The sequence below is a fragment of the Orcinus orca genome, chromosome 10 (genome assembly GCF_937001465.1).
Source record: "Orcinus orca chromosome 10, mOrcOrc1.1, whole genome shotgun sequence".
In the NCBI taxonomy this organism is placed as follows: Eukaryota; Metazoa; Chordata; class Mammalia; order Artiodactyla; family Delphinidae; genus Orcinus; species Orcinus orca.
This window is the reverse complement of record NC_064568.1, coordinates 62,544,587-62,566,724: the sequence shown is the minus strand read 5'-3', so window position 1 is coordinate 62,566,724 and position 22,138 is coordinate 62,544,587. Positions and strand designations below refer to the sequence as shown.

At 39.0% G+C, this 22,138-nt stretch overlaps 1 protein-coding gene across 6 annotated transcripts in view; it reads right to left on the bottom strand.

Moving 5' to 3' along the window:
- DST (dystonin) overlaps nt 1-22,138 on the bottom strand; it is a 494,628-nt gene that overhangs the window by 166,985 nt on the left and 305,505 nt on the right. For 4 of the 6 annotated variants that reach the window (XM_012532210.3, XM_033424298.2, XM_033424315.2 and 1 more), the window contains exons 12-28: nt 15,742-15,861; nt 13,548-13,643; nt 12,928-13,055; nt 9,767-9,860; nt 9,320-9,474; nt 7,809-8,271; nt 7,599-7,727; nt 7,369-7,446; nt 7,129-7,290; nt 6,935-7,039; nt 4,205-4,300; nt 3,240-3,365; nt 2,486-2,638; nt 2,143-2,297; nt 1,810-1,936; nt 1,153-1,336; nt 64-221 (exon numbers count right to left, since the gene is read on the bottom strand). In XM_012532210.3, the coding sequence (XP_012387664.2) occupies nt 64-221; nt 1,153-1,336; nt 1,810-1,936; nt 2,143-2,297; nt 2,486-2,638; nt 3,240-3,365; nt 4,205-4,300; nt 6,935-7,039; nt 7,129-7,290; nt 7,369-7,446; nt 7,599-7,727; nt 7,809-8,271; nt 9,320-9,474; nt 9,767-9,860; nt 12,928-13,055; nt 13,548-13,643; nt 15,742-15,861 (2,529 nt within the window). Of the gene's footprint in view, nt 1-63; nt 222-1,152; nt 1,337-1,809; nt 1,937-2,142; nt 2,298-2,485; nt 2,639-3,239; nt 3,366-4,204; nt 4,301-6,934; nt 7,040-7,128; nt 7,291-7,368; nt 7,447-7,598; nt 7,728-7,808; nt 8,272-9,319; nt 9,475-9,766; nt 9,861-9,978; nt 10,341-12,927; nt 13,056-13,547; nt 13,644-15,741; nt 15,862-22,138 lie in introns of those variants that run through there. The other 2 variants (XM_004267779.3, XM_033424325.2) reach the window with 2 other exon arrangements.

Genomic DNA, 22,138 nt, shown 5'->3' with positions numbered 1-22,138 from the left:
CAGTAAAGGTCATTAAGACAGTAATCTGTGCTAATCTTGTCCCCACGCGCTTCTCAGCCTTACCTCCTGCTCTGAGATTCTGAACACGCTTTCGTGAAGGTCGTCTCTCTCCAGGGGGGTGCGGATCTGTCTGATGAGACGGTCTTCACAGCTCTCAAGCCGAAGCCTGAGGTTTCGGACTTCAGAGATGTAGAGATTATAAGCTGATTCCTCTTGCTCCTCTGTGAAAACAAATGTAATGTTTAGAAAATACCTCATTTTCTATCTTTTGGATGTTCTCGTTCATGATTTAACATGGCAGTTTTACTACTACTAAAACACAGCTAGTCAAACTAATGTTACCAGTTATCACCACAAATCCACCCTAAGGATATAAATCTTGAAATCGTGGACATTACAATTTATGAAGATTTAATAAAATTTCCCCAACGCCACTTAAAGTACCAATATCTGATTTATGATGTCTAAGGAAAGTAATATATTGCTCTGTTTTGTGTTCACAAAAATGTGAATTATGTTAGTAGCAGATTAGTAATAAAAACTAAATTAAATCCTTTACAATGAAAGGTAAAGATTATGTTAATGTTTAAAAATTTTTTAAATAGAGTATTACTACTAAGTTTTTTTGGTCTCTAAGTTATATCAAGTGTTTGGAATAAAATTTATATTTAACAAAAGTTAACAAGACAAAATCTTTTCCTTCAACCCCTGTATAAAGTTCAGGTTTGGTTATAGGAAATCTCTGCCCTTTGCTCTCAGTTTTGCTGCGAATCTAAAACTCCTCTAAGAAAAAGTCTTTAAAAAATCCAAGTTTGGTATACGGAAAAATAATTGAAACTTTTCTGAAACTAAAAGATCATCACTCTGAACATTACATTGCAAAACAGTGAAAATGTTTAAAAGTAGATACACTAAGAATTCATTGTCATACGACTTGGTTGACATCTTTTTATTAATTCATCATTTGGAAATAACTGAATCCCTCCTTGAATCTTCCTACCTCAAACAGGCATTTAATGTTCCAATCATTGCTTCTACCTATTACAGGTGGATTGACAAAATATACCTAAGACTGAGATTCCCATTGATAGCAGAAAATAGCCTGGACTAAACACCCATGGAGAAAAAAAGGCAAGGATTCCCATGCTTTACCTCTTTCTGCAGATTTAAGAAGTTCTTGATAATACTGCTTACACACATTAACCTCCTTTTCCAGTTGTGTTATATCTGAACCTGAAAATATTTGGGATTCCTGGCTATCTTCGAGAAAATCTTCAAAACGAGACTGTAGATTACTCAGAACTTGCTGATGTTCACCAGGTAACATTGTCTTTATCTAAAGAAGACCAGTGATCCATTATAGAACTAAGAGTAAAATTTCAAAAGGACAGATCTCAAGTGGGTCTCATGGGACATGAGTTTATGTTAATAGTCATAAATAGAAAACCACTGGAAATTAATTTTTTCTTCATTTACAATCTTAGGTTTTAAAAGATGAGAAAAAACAAGACTATAAAATTTAATAAATGAAATCAAACTACACCCATCTCTATATGCCCAAACACTATACCATCCATGTCTCCCAATGAAAATGTAAGCCCTGAATGAAGTATGGGATTTCCAGATTCCCCAGTCCTTAGAAGATGCCTCGTATACAGCAGACATAGGACAGATATTCATTGAATGAATGACTATTATCATGGATCTGCTCGACTCCATCTTACCCCAGAGAAAATACAAAACCCACCCCTCGAGACAAGGGGCCCAAATCTTTGGACAGGTTAGGTGGATGTGCAGATTTATACTTACTGAAGCCACATTGCTAGCTCGGATTCTGTCAATTTCATTGACGAGATAGTGCCAGGAGACCACACTCTTCATGTTTATGTGAGACTCATGCCAAAGGGTCAGGACGTTCTGATACTGCTGCTCAATTCTGAAATATACGAAAGAAAACTCAGATTCAGCCTTTCCACTCCCTCTGAACACATGCTACAATTTTTCTTTGTGTTTGTGACATATACTAGGTTTCCTAGTTCTAGGTCCTCCTGATCCTATGAGCCTTGTCAAAGCACTGATTGTTTCTTTAACCTTCAGAGAATTCCACAGCCAGGCCTACATCTGGAGCTAGTGTGCACAAACCTGTTTGCAAAGTCGACCGCCTCTTTATTTGGAGGAGGGACACTGAAGCACACAGACGGGACCATGGCTTCGTTCCCAGTGGGGCTGATGACCTTCCACTTAGCACGATGAGAGTTGTTCGCCAAAACACATTCATCATCTTTGAAAATGGTTATCTGGTTTTAAAAGAAGAACAGAATAACAAGATGAGGTCACTGTGGTACTCATCTTTTTCCACATCCAATCTTGGGATTTTTTTTGTATTTTTGAGGTGGAAAACTTTACCACTAATGAGCAATATGACCTCATTTTTTAAATATACGAACAATGCCAGAATCCGGTCTGTTTCTAGGAGTTAAAGTACCTCAATTTGTCTGTAGTCACAGATGGCTTTGATCGGAATAGAAGTTTTGAGTGGACAGTCAGGATTTCTTGGCTTCAGCTGAATGATTGTTTTTGCTCTCCCCATCAGGCTTGCGACTGTGCTTTTATACTGCAAAAGCTCTTCTTTCTCTTCCTAGGGAATAAATCAGATGGATTTTAAAAGTAAAAACGTGTGCACTCTGTTCTTTTAGGGCTTTGCCTAAACGAACTTCTCCAGAAGAATCTTCCCTGACCACCTGGTCTAAGCTTTCAATCCCTCCCCACCCCCGCTGACATCTCTCTTCCCTTGTTTTGTTTGGTTGTTTCTTTCCTCCTTCGCATTTACCACTATCTAACATACTATGTATATTTACTAATTTATCATGTTTATTGAGCCCCATCCCCGGCATATAAGCAGGATTCTTGTCTGTTTTGTTCACTGTTCTATCCCCAGCACCTAAAATAGTGTCTGGGATACAGAAATGCTAACAAGTATTTATGGAATGAATGACTAAACACAGACACACACAACACAGTGAAAGCATTTTAAAATATTCAGGCAATCACATGAAAAACACTTTTGTTGTATTTGTTACCAAAAAACACTAAAACTGAATGTTTAAATGTTTGATTGAGGCAGAAATATCAAGAGTACCAATGAAACATGAAGTTCTGCACATAGAAAATATAATAAAGCACTAATCTAGTCCTCACTATACATCACTGATGAAACTTGCAGGTTTTCCTGTTCATACCATTGATTCCTGAACGAGGTCCTCCAGCTTGTGAATGCTGCTGGACCTGTCACAGCTGTACTTCCGCTGAATGGCGTCTTTTAGATTCCTCAAGTAATCCGTGGCTTCTTTGGCATCATTGAAAAACTAAGGAAAGATGAAAACTGGCAGTTAAAGTGCACGTAATGTCAGCAAAGCCCAGAGTTGTCAGTTTCGAGTACCAGAGCCCTGTGTGGACCCCTCCTACATGGGAACAGAATATGATCACAAGACAACTTAGCCAAAATCATTCCTTTAACCAAACACCAATTCTTGAACTTGGATGATGATGAATGAATTCTAACTGTCCATCCAAAGTTTATGTCTATAGAGATCAGACTGGTGGCTGCCAAGGGGGAGGGAAGGTGGGGGGGGATGGATGGATTGCAAGTTTAGGATTAGAAGATGCAAACTGGTATATGTAGGATGGATAAACAACAAAGTCCTACTGTATAGCACAGAAAACTATATCCAATATCCTGTGATAAACCAAAATGGAAAAGAACATGAAAAATAATATATACATATATATATAACAAAGTTTCTCTGTATACTGTGGTTTTGGTTCGATATTATTTTGACTGAACTTCTATTTCACTTTAGGGTCCAAACAACTGTTAATCAGGGGTGAAATTCCAAGAATATTTTAAAATTTCTGAAGAACAGAAAGAAAGCTCTCTGTAATGAAATAGTTCCTTAATAAGAGAAGCATGGACAAAATTAAGATTTTCTGACATTTTAAGCATTTTTAAAGTATTTCTTCCTTACTAGAATGCTTCCATTTACCCTGAAGAACATATATCCCTATACCCTACAAAGAAAACATTTTGGTTTCTTTCCCCTGAACACTACATACATGCATCTTAACAGTACATTATGGAAATGTTTTCTGTAACTCAGCCAAAATTGCAATACCATCGATCGACATGGTGATTCTGCCTCCATACCTCGAAATAAGCGCTGTTATCCTTTATGTGCTTCTCTACGCACTGGCAGAGCTGCAGGATCCAGCTCCACTGCGTCTGCATCGCCGCTCGGTAGGCCTGACAGGTAAAACATAGCCACTGTTGCCGTCTGGACAGTAAGACACACGACTTACTTCTCAAGCATAAAAGACTCTAGTGTCTACATAGATGATGAGAATTCTTTAACAGAGTAAGACTTGAAAAATCGGGGTAGTCAAATGTCCCTCTAAACTATGAGTTTCCAGTTGTACAAAGCCAGCCCTAAAAGTTTAAATATAAATTTTTCAATCAGTCCAGTCACTTTCTTTCAAATTTTTAGCTTCTTGACATTTTTTTCTTAAAATATATGGAAAAAGCTAGCTCTGGCTGTTTGTCCATGAAAACCTCTTTAATATTAGAAATGGATGCAAGCTATCCCAGCTTTTTAGAAAACCAACCCTCCACCTGCCAACACTTGCCTATATGGCATCTTCAGATATGCCTCTTTCATGACATTTTCCTCCATCTTTCTTTTTTCTGAATTTTTCTATTACTGGATCATAAAATACCCCTCCTGACACAAAAATACATGGTCTGTAGTTTTCTCTGTCTTTGCTTCCAAAACTAGTCTGGAAGCTCTTGGCAGGGGTGGGGGTGATTTATTTGTTTGTTTTTACTGGGACTGTTTGGGGAGGGTGGAAAAGGGCATAAGCAATCCCTTATTAGTGTAATTCTGGAATTACATTCAAGATAATACTAGGGGGACTTCCCTGGTGGCACAGTGGTTAAGAATCTGCCTACCAATGCAGCGGACACGGGTACGAGCCCTGGTCGGGGAAGATCCCACATACTGCGGAGCAACTTAAGCCTATGAGCCACAACTACTGAGCCCACGTGCCACAACTATTGAAGCCCACGTGCCTGGAGCCCGTGCTCGGCAACAAGAGAAGCCACCGCAATGAGAAGCCCGCACACCGCAACGAAGACTAGCCCCCGCTCACTGCAACTAGAGAAAGCCGACATGCGGCAACGAAGACCCCAACACGGCCAAAAATTTAAAAATAGAAAAGATAATACTAGGAATTTTTATTTCATACGTTTTTACTTGAATATTTATTTACCACTTGGTGTCTCTTTCCTGAGAGCAAAAATATTGTAGAAAAGACACCTACTTACTAGAAAATATGCAAGAAACACCCTTTCATATTTAAGGTTCAGTTCACTGGCTTCCGGAAGAGGGCGCCCTTGATGCTCTAATGACTGTCTTATGTAAGCCTGTCCTTCCTCCTGGAAAAAACACTCCTGCTGAGCTCTGTCCAGGCAGCTTTTTGGGTGGAATGCATAAGGCAGCACTGGAAATCTGGCAACACATCTGGATCACATTACCTGCTCCCTCCAATTAAGCTACTTGAGTAAATTGGCTATAAAAGATACATCATGCATGGTCAGATTATTAGTTTCTTTTTCACATAAACTATAAAAGAGTTAATAATTAACTATTATCCATTGCCCACAAGACATTGGATGGGCCCATGGAATCATAAGGACAACTACGGCTTAATTTTATTGTTCCAGACTTTCAGTTAATTAGACTAACAGCTCTACCTAAAAGTAATCAGGTTCACATCCACATTTTCCATTCCCATCAAAATTCTCAACCTACAATCGTATTTCCTAACAGCTTTCATGCCTCTACTCCAAAGAATATCTATCCCACTTTTAGTTGATCATCATAGAAAAGTATATCCAGACCCTTCATGATTCTAATTTCCTTTCCCTGGTGCCACCCTACCTTCTGTGTCTTTAACATTCCTATGCAGCATTTCCTGGGGATGAAAACCACATTTTTATATGAAAGAAGGTCACCTATAATATTCCCAAGACCACCAAGTGAGGCCTAGAATTTTATGAATCTTTTGTGTCATGAAGACTTATTTCAGTGAACAAAGACTCTCAGATTCCTTTCTTCAATTGCGTGTCCCATTGTTAAGCATAGCTTCATTTTTCTTCCTCTGGAAATACACCACATCTGTCCATGTTACATGCTTCTCGCCCTCTTACATCACCCCCTGCACATTCAGACAGTCACTAACTCTAACCAGTAAATATCAGGCCCCAAAAGTAAACACACCTCACCCCCCACCACCCCACAGGCAGCCTGATAAACCCTAGGTCAACCCTCCCCTTCTGGGTCTGAAATGTGTGTGTTACACCCTGAGGAAACACCTCACAAAACCGGATCATGAATACAATTAGTAAATTAAATAATAATAACTAGTACTTCTTGAAAACCTACTGTGTACCAAGAACTGAACTAAATAGTAAGAGTACATTCTTCTTCTTTTCACACAACTCTATGGGTTAGAAGCAATTTCCCCCATTTTAGGTAAGTGAATGGGACCGAGTAAGGTTACATCGCTGGGGCAGTGTCATATGGTTAGGAAGAAATATCAACCTCAAAGCCTGTCAAGTCAAGGTCCTTTACAGTTACTGTACTACATCTCTTTGGCCACAGGGGTTGACAAAGTACCTTTATTGGAAGTGATGAGTGGGTGACACACTTCAGCAGAACTGAAGGCAAATCAGTATGATCTGTCAGAAACATTCTTTTTGATTCAGGTTATAATAGAAGTTTGATAGTTTGCATTTTTCAATTTATCAAGAATAGAAGAATCTGAAGGGTAATAATCAAATGTCTGTATTCCACTGTGACTATTACACTTTCTGACTTACCTCAATGGTTAATCGGGCTGGGTGATTTTCCAGAAGCAGCTGCTCTGCTATCTCCTGAACTGATTTAATATTTTCTTCCTTTTGATCAAGTTCTCTCATTAATTCCTAATTTAAAGAAACAAGCAAGAAATATGTTAGAAAATGATAAAACCTGAAATGCATTTTTAACATCTAGTTACAGAAGTCATACTCACAGCGTGGTAATCTTTTTTCCGGGCTATGTTGGTATTTCTTTCACTCCAGTCATAAGCAACTTCCCCCTCTTCTTTTTCATTCAACCAAATAAGCTCATTAGTTGCACGAGTTACAAAATTGTGGAGTGTATCAAGGTGCCGTTCCTGATTCCTGGATGTGTTCTTTACAAGGAGAATCATTGTAAGAATCGTGTCTTTGCCACATAGAGGTAAAGGGAACAGGAAGTTAAAAAAACTTACCAAGAGTTTTGCATACTGATTTTCTAATCTGTGCAACTTTTCTGCATAAGTTAGTTTAAGAGGTGCCGTCATCTGGATCTATAACATGGGATAAAAAGATGGCAAGGTTAGGAATCTTAAGGAATTCTGATTCACAAGCAATGTATCATTTACCCTGTTGCAACAGGGTCTTCATAGAAAGAGAGAACAGAAGCTGGGATGAAATACTTACAGATTTCAAATTCACATACCTCACTGATCTTAGCTTCTTTGAGGCTAGATTCAAATTCTTCAATAGCTTGGTGAACATTTTTATGATTTTCTAAATGGCTTTCAACACTTGGCAAATCTGATCCCCATTCAGTGCGGTCCAGCTGCACCTTTAAATAGAAAGATATAAAGTTTGAAAAAGAAACTGGTAGCAATAAAGCCTGAAATTCAGGTAAAGTAAATATTTTTACCTGCATCTCATCAACCCAATTCAAAAGATCCTGAACAAATTTCATGTTGATTTCCTCTTCTGTTAAATTCTGATCCAGTAGAGACGACTTGAGAAGGGGCTTTCGGATCTGCATCAGCTTCAGAGTTTGCAGGGAATTTGTCTCCACTCCTGAGCTGAAATTTGGAACTAATCCTGATGGGAAGCCAGGTGTATATGCAGGAGTGACAGATGGGGTCAGGCGAGAAGTCAGCCCTGATGACAGGCCTGAGGTCACGCTGGACGGGGTCAGGGAAGGCGTTAGACCCTGGGTCAGCCCTGAGTTCAGACTGGCATTTAAGGTCTGTGCAAACCCTGAGTTTAAACTCTGACTGATTCCTGATATCATGAGCTTCGTCTGCTCCGCTGTCAGCACGCGGCCTTTGCTGTACACTGAGGAACATTCATTCCTTAAGGCCAGGATGTCATCGCGCAGTTTTGCAACCCTGAAAAGAAAATCAAAAGGGATAAGCTATAATATAAGAGGCATTTTTCTCAAAGAGTGAACTCTAATGTAAACTAGGGACTTTAATTAACAATAACATATCAATATTGGCTCATCAGCTGTAACAAATGCATCACACTAGTGCAAGACATTACTAACAGGAGAAGGGGCTTTGAGGGGGGATATGGGAACTCTGGACTTTCCACTCAATTTTTCTATAAACCTAAACTGCTCAAATAAATAAAGTCTATTTTAAAATGTCATTGTAATCACATTGATAAAAGTTTGCATCACAATTTTTTTCACTGAATATTGTACTACAAGTACTCTGCATATTATCACGATTTTTATAACTATATTTTATAATGAACACAATTACTACACTATAATATGATCATTCTCCTACTATTTGACATGTAGGATTCCAAATTTTTGTTACTATAAAATATTTCTGACATGAACAAAGGCTTTTTTCCCTATATTTATTTAGATATTTTCTATATTTAGAATTACTATAAATTCCTAAAAGTGGACTTACTGGGTCAAAGCATCATTTATAATTTTTGCTTTATATATCTCATGTATTTAGATATTTACATATATAATATATATAGTATTCAACCTGAAAGGTTCCATCCCTACTCCCAAACCTACTTCTCAGAGATACAGATGTTTATGCACATATATTTCTTCCAATACTTTATTAGGAACATTTTCATGATAAGATAAACAGAAAACTGAAATGCTGACTTAAAAGATAATTTTCACATACTGTCCCTTTTTCAAATATCACACATGAATATTTCAACTGTATGTTAGTTACTACAGAGTTAAATATTATATGTATCATAAAATTTTTTTCTATTACTTACCTTTGAAGAACAAAACCTACTGAACACACCCAAATATGACAGAATTAACATGACACACATTTTCAACAAAAAAGAGCTTAAGAAATATTTCATAAAATTGTCACACTCTAAATTCTTAATGCAGGTGCCATGAAACAGTCACCCAGAAGGACAGGGCTGACCAACAAGCACTCTTACCTCTGTACCAACTGGTCTGCCTGGTAGTATTTTCCATCAATAAGAATCTGTACATCAATTACATGCTGGCGTAAAAGGTTCTCACATTCAAGGACATACCCGGCAATTTCTGCTTCATTCTGAAACTGCACCCCGGATTCTAATCTTTTAGAATCCTGTATTTTTAAAAGAACTCAATATTAATTCTACATTAATTAATTAATTAAACAAGTTTCAAAACTAGCCTCAAATATAAAACTCGAAGTATTAGAACAGAAGCTACTTGGATTTTCTCTGTTTTCCCTTTTGCTTCAAAAACATGTTTTCCCTCAAGAAAGCAAAGTAATCATAATCTTTAACAAACTTTGTTTCAGTAGACCAATCTACCCAACGTTATGCAAAGTTTTAGTTCATCCGAACACACTGACCCACCTACTGCAATCCCACCAGCTCCTGAAATGAACTTACAGACTGGAGAGCGTTTCGAGCAAGCATCAGTTTGTCTTCACAAATGACACTGCCCCTCTGAACTCGGCTGGCAATCTGCTGCAACATGTCCAATCTAAAAGAAGGAACGAGATAAAATAAAGCCTCTCCCTCTAAAGTCATAGAGTTGGCCATCCCTGAAAAATGCAGCCCACCAAAAGAAAAAACACAATCCCACACCAATGACTCCATACCTGTGTCCATCAAAGGATTCATTGCCAAAGCTGATGCAGGAATTGATCAGCGTTGGACCACAATGAACTGAGAGGAAATTTTCATTTGAATCAAGACTGGTTCGTGTGCTAGTCGTGTTACTAAACACAGAATCACTGCTACGGTAACTGTAACTACTGCTGTGCATTCTTATCCTTGCAATGATGTTCTTTCCTCCACCATTAAAAGTAGACTCAAAAGTAGACGGTCTACAAAAAGCGCTACTTCTAACGGTGAAGAGTGGCGGCTGAATGGTACAGCTTTTAATGGCTCCTTAAATATGCTCCAACGTGCATATTCAACACACAGCAAATAATACACTGATAGCTATTCAGAAGAATCTCGCCTAGAGCCATGGCTTTACTAGCTGAGGTCTGCCTTTTGTAGCCTGCACTAAAGCCCTACAAGTATGGACAAGGCAGGCTGACTGGGGCGTCACTGGAGAAGACTTGCCAAATATTTTCACCAAGAGTCATCCATTTGCAACTGCCTCAAAAACAACTCTGATGCCTCCCAGGAGCCCAGGTACGATTAGAAAAGGTTATTCCGGCAAATCATCAGCTAAAAGAACACAAAGAGTCAATCAGATCCTGATCACAGCTTTTTGGAAAAGGCCAGGTCTGTACTGAACACAGGGTTAAAAACTGATACTTACAAGCACCTATAAACAAATGAGTTTGAGGAGAAGCAAAGTACTTTTCCTTTTTAACCACCATGGTGTTTGTTGATTAGGTTAAATTAATGGAAAATTGTCCGTTTACCTTTCTTTATAGGATGAGCTCCCAGGAATGTTACGTCTAATCGTACTGAAGTTACTTTACATTTTTAAAAGCCAAAGTGCTAAGAAGAATATCAGTGCAATGCTTGCAAATTTAATTTGTCTGTGCTTATTTTTCCTTCCTATAGGTTATTACCTGGCCTAAGATCACTGGCTCTTTCGCATCTGTTTTTTACACACTCCCACGCTGCACAGCTATTATTCTGCAATACAGAGTTAATGCCAAAAAAAAACTTGTTGCATCAAGAAAAATGAAGGCATTGAATCAGCCAAGCTCCTAAATATTTTCCTGTCCCTGACACTGCAAGGCCAAACTGTTGCTTCTCCACCTAGAGGTAGATACTGTTCTTTTCACAAGGCAAGAAAAGGAAATTTGAGAGTGCCATGTCAGATATAGTTAGTAAAAAGAAAAGCACAAATAGTAATAGCAGCCAGCACCTAACATTTCTGAAGCAATTGTTACATGCCAGGAAATTAACTAATCATTTTACAGACACACTCAGAACCACCAAATGCAGTAGGTCCTATTACATCCTGTTTACAAAGGAAGAAACTGAAGCTTAGAGAGGTTACTGAATCTAAGATTACAGGGCTTGTACACTGAGCTAATAATTCATCCAGGATTGACTGGCTCCTAGACCTCGAACTCTTAACCATAGCATTCTTTCATTAACATATATTAAAATCCAGCTGCTATTCTGTCGACTAAAATCTACTGCGTACTCTTTCTGTGGCAACCTTTTCCACTCTTTCCCATGAGATGCTGAGCATCCCATCTGAACCACCCAGAATTATCTCCTCCATAAAAGGTTCATCCTGGGTATTTCAAGCTTGTTCTGGTTCTAATGATCTAGTTATGTAGACAGAATATGCTGCTTTAACAACAGTGTCATCAGTGATTTAATAAAGGCCTGACAAGTTAGACCTGCCCCTGTATCTTCAACACATTAGTTCATATTTCTTCCATGTGGAAGTTACGAGGAGGCGCAGAGAGCATCAGGATACTGATAGCAGGCAGGGTGTTAAGTGTTGGCGACACGAGGAACTACAAAAACAGGAATCTGTCTCCACGTTACTAGAGCTCACAACTGTAGAATGGGCAGCCCTTAACCAATCACAGACACAAATACAAAATTACAACGGAGATGACGGCTATGAAGGAGCAATCCATATAAACAGGAGGGTTATCACCAAGACGTCTGAACCAACCTGGGAGACTGTGGAAAGTTTCTGGAGGAAATTACATTGAAGCCGAGATCTGAGAAAGACGAGGAGTGAAGAGGGGATGAAACAGACTTCCCAGCCAAAGGATCAGACAGTGCAGAGATCTCATAAATGGGGAAGGCTGGGACCTTGGCAAGTCAGAGCTCCTGAGAGGCAGACGGCGTGACCGCACTGCAGAAGCGAGGCGGCGTGGGGTCATCGCCTGAGGGCGATGCCTGGCCTGGCCACCGGTCCCCAGGCTGTAAGGCCAGCCCCATGGACTCAGGCCACACAAGCCCCACACACCACAAGTCAGGCTGGGAGGTAAGGACTACCCCAGAGACACATCCATCCAACAAATGTGTCCTGAAGACCAAGCAGGACCTTCCCCGGCAGCTGGGTGTAGCGGGAGAGAAAGGATGAAAGTCAGTGATGTTTTCAGGGCAAAAAAGCAGAGAGGGAACTTAAGCTAGCATTTACTAAGTGTTCTCTAGAAGCGGCCTCACTGCCCTTCAAATAGAGGGTTCACTGCCCCGTAGAAAGCGGGCCGTAGCCAAAAATACAACAAGAAACAAGATAAGTTCATGGTTAGTCTATGTTATGTATGGATGAACTTCTGGATCCAGGCCCTGGCAACTTTAAAGTCAGTTGGAGAAATTCTCATGGGTCATCCTGATTGGCTTTAAAACCGTATACCATCGTACAAGATGAGATTTCACACACCAACCTAGGCCCTCTTCAAACACTACTTCACCGAGCCCTCCTCAAACCTCCTGGAAGAGTTTCTAGATAAGAAAATGGAGAATCAGAAAGGCTAAGTGACTTATTCAAGGTCACACAGCCAAGTGAATGAAAAAGGTAAATGTTGGTCTCCAAAGCTTAAGTTCTTTCCATGACACAGGCTGACCCCTCCCACTGGACACCCAGGGCAGAGGCCATCCCCACTCACCTTTCCACTTCGGGACGAAGAGCCTTCTCCCTCTCAAGCATGGCAATGATGAGCTTTCCCCACTCCTTTTCTATGTCATTGGGATGATAACCTTGAAGGAGTTTGATGCGTCCAAATTCTATCCAAATCTAGAGAAAACAACAACAAAAAAGTTAATGTGAAGCAAAGACGTAAAAAATTATGTTTCTTACATCAAGGTATATTATTAAAGATAACATTGGATACCTTATGATACCACTTATATGTGGAATCTAAAATATGACACAAATGTACTTTACGGAATAGAAACAGACTCACAGACACAGAGAACAGACTTGTGGTTGCCAAGGGGGAAGAGGGGTGAGGGAGAGATGGATTGGGAGTTTGGGGTTAGCAGACACAAACTATTATATATAGGATGGATAAACAACAAGGTCCTACTGTATAATAGCACAGGGAACTATATTCATTATGCTGTGATAAACCATAATGGAAAAGAATATGAAGAAGAATATACACATATGTGTAACTGAATCATTTTGCTGTACAAGAGAAATTAACACAACACGTAAATCAAGTATACTTCAATAAATTTTTTTTAAAATATTACATTTGACAATACAAAGGAAATTTCTGCTTACCTCTAATAATTTATACAGGCGTTTAATTTTTGATTTTTCTGTCTCCTTTGGTGGAATTTCTGTTTCTTTAAACTGTAAATACTGATTATAAAGTGCCTAAAAAGAAAGAGAAAATAAATGAAGGGCCAAACTTCAAAGACCTGTTTTCATTATCACATAATGTCACCACTTCAAACGCTTTACTCTGTCACGTGCCCTCGGTGGCATTCCTTTATAAAACAGACACTCAAGGACGCTGCTGATTCCCAGCCAGTCGGTAACCAGGCTGTATGGGATCTGAGGAGGGTGTAATTATGGCTATGAGCCCTGATTCAACATAGGCTACCCAGCCATCTGGATAGTGAAAACCACAGCAGTATCTACTATGGCTCTACTGACAATCTCTCATTATCCAAACAAGAAAATACATACTTTAAAAGATCCACTTCCCAAATGCCGTACTTTAGCTTTTAGTTTTTGGAAAAATCATCTGATGCAATTCCCATAAAAAGGGGTGGGGAGCATTCTCCTCTATTTCATGGTCTATCCTTGAAAACAGAATTCTCATCAGATAGATAGGACTAAAATTTTGTTTCAATATCCCATTGGCCAAATTAAGCAGATCTTATAAGTAAACGAGACAGATGCTATTGGTTGCTGCTATTATTATAAAAGTTTGAACCATATAATTAAATTACTATCTAATTTATAGATATTAACTTGGGAATCTCTTAGATATGTTTATTATATTTATTAACAAGGACCTTATAAAAATTATGTTGATAAAGCATCTCCACATTTAATAAGTGTATACTAATTATTTCATCCTAATTCATGCTGCTTTAAGACAAGTCCCTGCAAACATTCAGGCAGACACATTTCTTTGAAGGATTCCATTTAATGTTTTGCTGGCTAATAAAATTATTTGGTATTTCCCCACAATATATTTTTTTCCTGTATCACGTCCTACCCCAGGCAACAGTCAGTAATCTGTGTAGTCACTCGAACTTCTTTAATAATTTAAGAATCTGTATTAATCAGAAGCCAGCAAGAATTTACTCAAATGTCTGGACAAAAGGAATCCATCTGGAAATAAATGGAACTTGAAATCTGAAAATTGGTTTAAACTCAAAATGCACCATTTCAGGATGTCCATAGGTGAATAAGCACGGAATGCCATCACGGGCTACCCACTGTTCACAGTAGACATGCTGATAGAAGGGGGAGGAAAGCTTTCCTGCCAGGAGAGGTTCCAGCCACAGAGGGAGACATCACACAAACAGCTTCAGAGAGAACTTAAACAGCATCACATCGACACACGCCAAGGAACTTTGTGCCAAGGACAAGTTCCCCGTGGCAACATGGATAAAAGCTATTCCACAGATGTTCCGTATAGACGCATGGACACAATTACTAATGTTAACAGGGCCCACCCTGGGTTAGGACCGTTTTTTGCAATGCTAGTCTGATCCAGAAAACAAAGTCGCAATTCAAGGAATTAGACTTTGTTGTTCATATTCGCGTTACCCATTTCTTGAAATAAAGTACACTACTTTGCTATGACAAATCCCAATGTACAAAATGAGACAACTTATTTTCAATACGTTTCTATATCTGTACTATCTTTTAATATTTCTATAATGTCTCTGCTCAAAGAGATGGACCCAGGTTCTTAGGTAGTAGTAAATGTTCTACTAAACCAGGAACTCATTTACTCTGGGAGTCAGATATGTATTTTCGAATTCATGGTGAAAGACGGTATGTACCTCTTGCCGTACCACAGGAGCCTCTGAGGCTGTTTTTTAACAGGATGTGACCACAGGCACAGGCCCTGCCATGGTCGCATTGCACAAGCTCCCGCCCCCCCCTCGTGCCCCAGCCATCTGCTGTCTCCAGGCATCTCCCAGGCACCAAAAAGAATCTGGCAACGTCACTTCCAGAAACCTTCCCAAATTAAACCTTAAAACTCTCAACAATTCAAACCAAAGGGACTACAAATTTCTTTAAGATGTTGTCACTATTATCTTTTAATTATTAATGCTGACTTCCATTTTCTCTGTACAATAGGAGACGAATAAATAAATAATTTGCCTGATGATTAGTACCTTGCCAAGGGCAATTTTTCCTCAATTTCTGAAATGACAGAACCATTTCAGCATTATTTAAAAGTTTAGTAATAAACTCAATCCTACTTAACTTCTATAGGGACACAGACCTTGAGTTCTACAGGATTATTAGGAAATGTTCTCTCGGACATAGTGGTCACATGGTGTCTGATCCACTGGACGAGGTAGTTGACCATATTCTGGTATTCAATCCATTTGACTTCAACATCCTACAACGAGAAGATGGCAGAGAAGGTCTATATCTGCAGACTGTAACATTCACGTCTAACACAATCTGGCCAGAGGTCATTCTGTGGATTTGCAGGGCTTTAAGCCTGACGGAGAGGACCAGCTCCATGTTTTCTTCCTTTCCACCCGGTCCCAATCCTTTCCACTTAAACAGCCTTAAAAACACACGATCAACATCTGACCACTAAGACTAGCCTACTGAGTGCCAGCTCTGATCCAGGGATCTAGGCTGCCTGAAGCACTGTGTTACAAAGGCTTCAGAGGCTGCATTGAAATGTAGCAGAAAAAAAAGAACACTGTGATCAATTTGGGGTGTTTTCCAGGTACTCAAGAAAGGCACTCAAAAGGCTTATAGCCTGCATAAGCCAGGTTAGTTGCCCTCTCTGCCAACCTTTCTAAGTCCACCTTATATCTGAAAGTCAAAGAGCTACGCGATACATAGGAAACCAGACAGGAGTGAAAACTAGAGGAAATGTACATGTGGGATGATTCAAGTACTGTTAGGCAAACTTTTTTTAAAATGGAGGAGACTGGAAAATTGTAAACTGCCTTACTCAATTAAGTATTTGATGACTGCTTATGATGTTCAAAGCATTGTGCTAAGCATTGTAATAAAAATATAATACTTCAAGACATGATCTCTTTTATCAAAGAATTTCTGTCTAGATGAGGACTCAGAGAGTCATAATATAAACAGTTACGCAAAACGAAAAGCAGCATTTAAGAAGTGTTGAAATAACGGAAACGGGTATGTACATGTGAGGCACTGAGGTAAGAATCAGGTGAGCATAAATGTGCCTCAAAATGATCACTGAAGGTTTCCTGGGAGAGGGAATCCCTGAGCAGTTGTACAATGACCAGTAATTGTTGGTGGCTGGCAGAAGGAGCAGAGAAAAGATGGGGGATGGGGGTCAAGGGAGTCAGGACTCTGAAACAGAAATGCCCCGGACACCACAAACAGTTCACGTGGGGAATGATGTGGGTAAGCAGAACTGATAAAAGGCAGAATTGTGGACGTCAGAACATCTAGACTGGGTTGAACCTTGCAAGCCACATGGAGCCACGGAAGTTTTTCTAGCTCACGTGGCGACAATGTGCAGAGTTCATGGGAAGAGAAAAACAATGGAGAAAGTAAGCCAAAAGAAAGCTCTCATCCTCATTCTAGTGAAGGGATAAGAGTGAGGAACTGGGTACAGGCAGTGAGAAGACCAAGCAAGGAACGGCCACAATAACATTTTGGAGCAACACTCAACCCTGAGTCACTGGCAGACACTGGAGCAGAGGGGGAGCATGGGACCAAGTCACCTGGGGACCAGCCTTTGTGAGAAAGAACATGAGGAGAGAATGGAAACAAGCCTCAAGCAATAGCACACAGAGGCGAAATAAGAGACCCAAAAGGGGAGCTCCCAAACCTTCAAAGTGAGACAGAATAAAGGAGAAATCTGCAGGAGGAGTGGAGAAGTCAGGGTGAGGGGGGTCCCCTCAAATGCACGTCATGTACAGGGTGTCCTGTCCTCCAGAAATGCACAGCACTTGTCAGCAGGACCAGCACAAAACGCACCGCTGAAATGAACTGCACAGACTTTGGGAAGCAGTGGACTAAATAAAGAGCCCAAAGCTACTCGTCAGAGACTGTGTCCTGCTACGAAGAAGCTCCGTTAATTTGGCAAAATCAAATCGCCCTCCTTCGGGCCTCACCTTTAAATAAGAAACCAACTCAGAGCTACCTTACCTCCTGGGATCACGTAAGTTAAAAAACTTGAAAGTGATTTCAAAAGTGAGATATTCTCTGCATACCTTCTCTGCAGAGAAGGATACCAAGTAGGGCAGCTGTAAAACAGCAGTAAGTTTAAAAAGAAAATCTCTAAATTAAGTGACCTATTAACTCAAATCCTTTAAAAAATATTTGATAATTAAAAACTGTAAACTCATACAACTTGACAGCAAAAAAAATAATCCAATCGAAAAAAGGGAAGAAGACCTAAACAGACATTTCTCCAAAGAAGAAATACAAATGGCCAACAGGCACATGAAAATATGCTCAACCACGCTAATTATTACAGAAATGCAAATCAAACCTACAACGAGGTACCACTTCACACTGGTCAGAATGGCCATCATTAAAAAGTCTACAAATAACAAATGCTGGAGGGGGTATGGAGAAAAGGGAACCCTCCTACACTGTTGGTGGGAATGTAAATTGGTGCAGCCACTATGGAGAACAGTATGGGGGTTCCTCAGAAAACTAAAAATAGAATTACCATAAGATCCAGCAATCGAGCCTCATCTACCAGAGGGCAGACAGCAGAAGCAAGAAGAACTACAATCCTGCTGCCAGTGGAAAGAAAACCACATTCACAGAAAGACAGACAAAATGAAAAGGCAGAGGACTATGTACCAGATGAAGGAACAAGATAAAACCCCAGAAAAACAACTAAATGAAGTGGAGATAGGCAAACTTCCAGAAAAAGAATTCTGAATAATGATAGTGAAGATGATCCAGGACCTCAGAAAAAGAATGGAGGCACAGATCGAGAAGACGCAAGAAATGTTTAACAAAGACCTAGAAGAATTAAAGAACAAACACCTAGAAGAATTAAAAAACAAACAAACAGACATGAACAATACAATAACTGAAATGAAAAATACACTAGAAGGAATCAATAGCAAATAACTGAGGCAGAAGAACGGATAAGTGACCTGGAAGACAGAATGGTGGGATTCACTGCCACGGAACAGAATAAAGAAAAGAGAATGAAAAGAAATGAAGACAGCCTAAGGGACCTCTGGGACAGCATGAAACGCACCAACATTAGCATTATAGGGATCCCAGAAGGAGAAGAGAGAGAGAAAGGACCAGAGAAAATATTTGAAGAGATTATAGTTGAAAATGTCCCTAACATGGGAAATGAAATGGCCATCCAAGTCCAGGAAGCGCAGAGAGTCCCAGGCAGGTTAAACCCAAGGAGAAACATGCCGAGATATGCAGTAATCAAACTGACAAAAATTAAAGACAAAGAAAAATTACTAAAAGCAACAAGGGAAAAATAACAACATACAAGGGAACTCCCATAAGGTTACAGCTGATTTCTCAGCAGAAACTCTACAAGCCAGAAGGGAGTGGCATGATATATTTAAAGTGATGAAAGGGAAGAACCTACAACCAAGATTACTCTACTCACAAGGATCTCATTCAGATTCAATGGAGAAATCAAAAGCTTTACAGACAAGCAAAAGTTAAGAGAATTCAGCACCACCAAACCAGCTCTACAACAAATGTGAAAGGAACTTCTCTAAGTGGGAAACACAAGAGTAGAAAAGGACCTACAAAAACAAACCCAAAACAATTAAGAAAGTGGTAATAGGAACATACATATCGATAATTACCTTAAATGTAAATGGATTAAATGCTTCAACCAAAAGACACAGGCTCGCTGAATGGATACCAAAACAAAACCCAAATATATGCTGTCTACAAGAGACCCACTTCAGACCTAGGGACACATACAGACTTAAAGTGAGGGGATGGAAAAAGATATTCCATGCAAATGGAAATCAAAAGACAGCTGGAGTAGTAATACTCATATCAGATAAAAGAAACTTTAAACAAAGAATGTTAAAAGAGATAAGGAAGGACACTACATAATGATTAAGGGATCAATCCAAGAAGAAAATATAACAATTACAAATATATATGCACCCCCAACATAGGAGAATCTCAATACATAAGGCAAATGCTAACAGCTATAAAAGAGGAAATCAACAGTAACACAGTAGTGGGGGACTTTAACACGTCACTTACACCAATGGACAGATCATCCAGACAGAAAATTAATAAGGAAACACAAGCTTTAAATGACACAATACACCAGATAGATTTAATTGATATTTATAATTAATTCCATCCAAAAACAGCAGATTACGTCTTCTTCTTAAGCGCACACGGAACACTCTCCAGGACAGATCATATCTTGGGTCACAAATCAAGCCTCGGTAAATTTAAGAAAATTGAAATCATAGCAAGCATCTTTTCCAACCACAACACTATGAGATTAGAAATAAATTACAGGGAAAATAACATAAAAAACACAAACACATGGAGGCTAAACAATACATTACTAAATAACCAAGAGATCACTGAAGAAATCAAAGAGGAAATCAAAAGGTACCTAGAGACAAATGACAAAGAAAACATGACGATCCAAAACCTATAGGATGCAGCAAAAGCAGTTCTAAGAGGGAAGTTTATAGCAATACAATCCTACCTCAAGAAACAAGAAAAATCTCAAATAAACAATCTAACCTTACACCTAAAGGAACTAGAGAAAGAAGAACAAACAAAAGCTATAGTGGAAGGAAAGAAATCATAAAGATCAGAGCAGAAATAAATGAAATAGAAACAAAACAAAAACAATAGCAAAGATCAATAAAACGAAAAGCTGGTTCTCTGAGAAGATAAAACTGATAAACCTTTAGGCAGACTCAAGACGGAGAGGACTCAAATCAATAAAATTAGAAATGAAAAAGGAGAAGTTACAACTGACACCGCAGAAGTACAAAGCATCATAAGAGACTACTACAAGCAACTCTGTGCCAATAAAATGGACAACCTGAAAGAAATGGACAAATTCTTAGAAAGGTGTAAACTTCCAAGACTGAACCAAGAAGAAACAGAAAATATGAACAGACCAATCACAAGTAATGAAATTGAATCTGTGATTAAAAATCTTCCAACAAACAAAAAGTCCAGGATCAGATGGCTTCACAGGTGAATTCTATCAAACATTTAGAGAAGAGGTAACACCCATCCTTCTCAAACTCTTCCAAAAAATTGCAGAGGAAGGAACACTGCCAAACTCATTCCTTGAGGCCACTGTCCCCCTGATACCAAAAGCAGACAAAAATACTACAAAAAAAGAAAATTACAGACCAATATCACTGATGAATATAGATGCAAAAATCCTCAACAAAATACTAGCCAACAGAATCCAACAACACATTAAAAGGATCATACACCATGATCAGGTGGGATTTATCCAGGGGATGCAAGGGTTCTTCAATATATGCAAATCAATCAATGTGATACAGCATATTCACAAATTGAAGAATAAAAACCGTATGATCATCTCAGTAGATGCAGACAAAGCTTTTGACAAAATTCAACACCTATTTATGATAAAAACTCTCCATAAAGTGGGCACAGAGGGAACCTACCTCAACATAATAAAGGCCATATATGACAAACCCACAGCAAACATCATTCTCAATGGTGAAAAACTGAAAGCATTTCCTCTAAGATCAGGAACAAGACGAGGATGTCCACTCTCATCACTATTATTCAACATAGTTTTGGAAGTTCTAGCCACACAATCAGAGAAGAAAAATAAAAGGAATCCAAATTGGAAAAAAAGAAGTAAAACTGTCACTGTTTGCAGATGACATGACACTATACATAGATAATCCTAAAGATGCCACCAGAAAACTACTAGAGCTAATCAATGCATTTGGTGAAGTGGCAGGATACAAAATTAATGCACAGAAATCTCTTGCATTCCTATACACTAACAACGAAAGATCAGAAAGAGAAATTAAGGAAACAATCCCATTCACCACTGCAACAAAAAGAATAAAATACCTAGGAATAAACCTACTTAAGGAGGTAAAAGACCTGTACTCAGAAAATTATAAGACACTGGTGAAAGAAATCAAAGATGACACAAATAGTTGAAGAGATATATCATGTTCTTGGATTGGAAGAATCAATATTGTGAAAATGACCATACTACCCAAAGCAATCTACAGATTCAGTGCAATCCCTATCAAATTACCAATGGCATTTTTTACAGAACTAGAACAAAAAAATCTTAAAATTTGTATGGAGACACAAAAGACCCTGAATAGCCAAAGCAATCTTGAGGGAAAAAAAGGGAGCTGGTGGAATCAGGCTCCCTGACTTCAGACTATACTACAAAGCTACAGTAATCAAGACAATATGGTATTGGCTCAAAAACAGAAATATACATCAATGGAACAGGATAGAAAACCCAGAGATAAACCCACACACCTATGGTCACCTAATCTATGACAAAGGAGGCAAGGATATACAATGGAGAAAAGGCAGTCTCTTTAATAAGTGGTGCTGCGAAAACTGGACAACTACATGTAAAAGACTGAAATTAGAACACTCCCTAATACCATACACAAAAATAAACTTAAAGTGGATTAAAGACCTAAATGTAAGACTGAACACTATAAAAC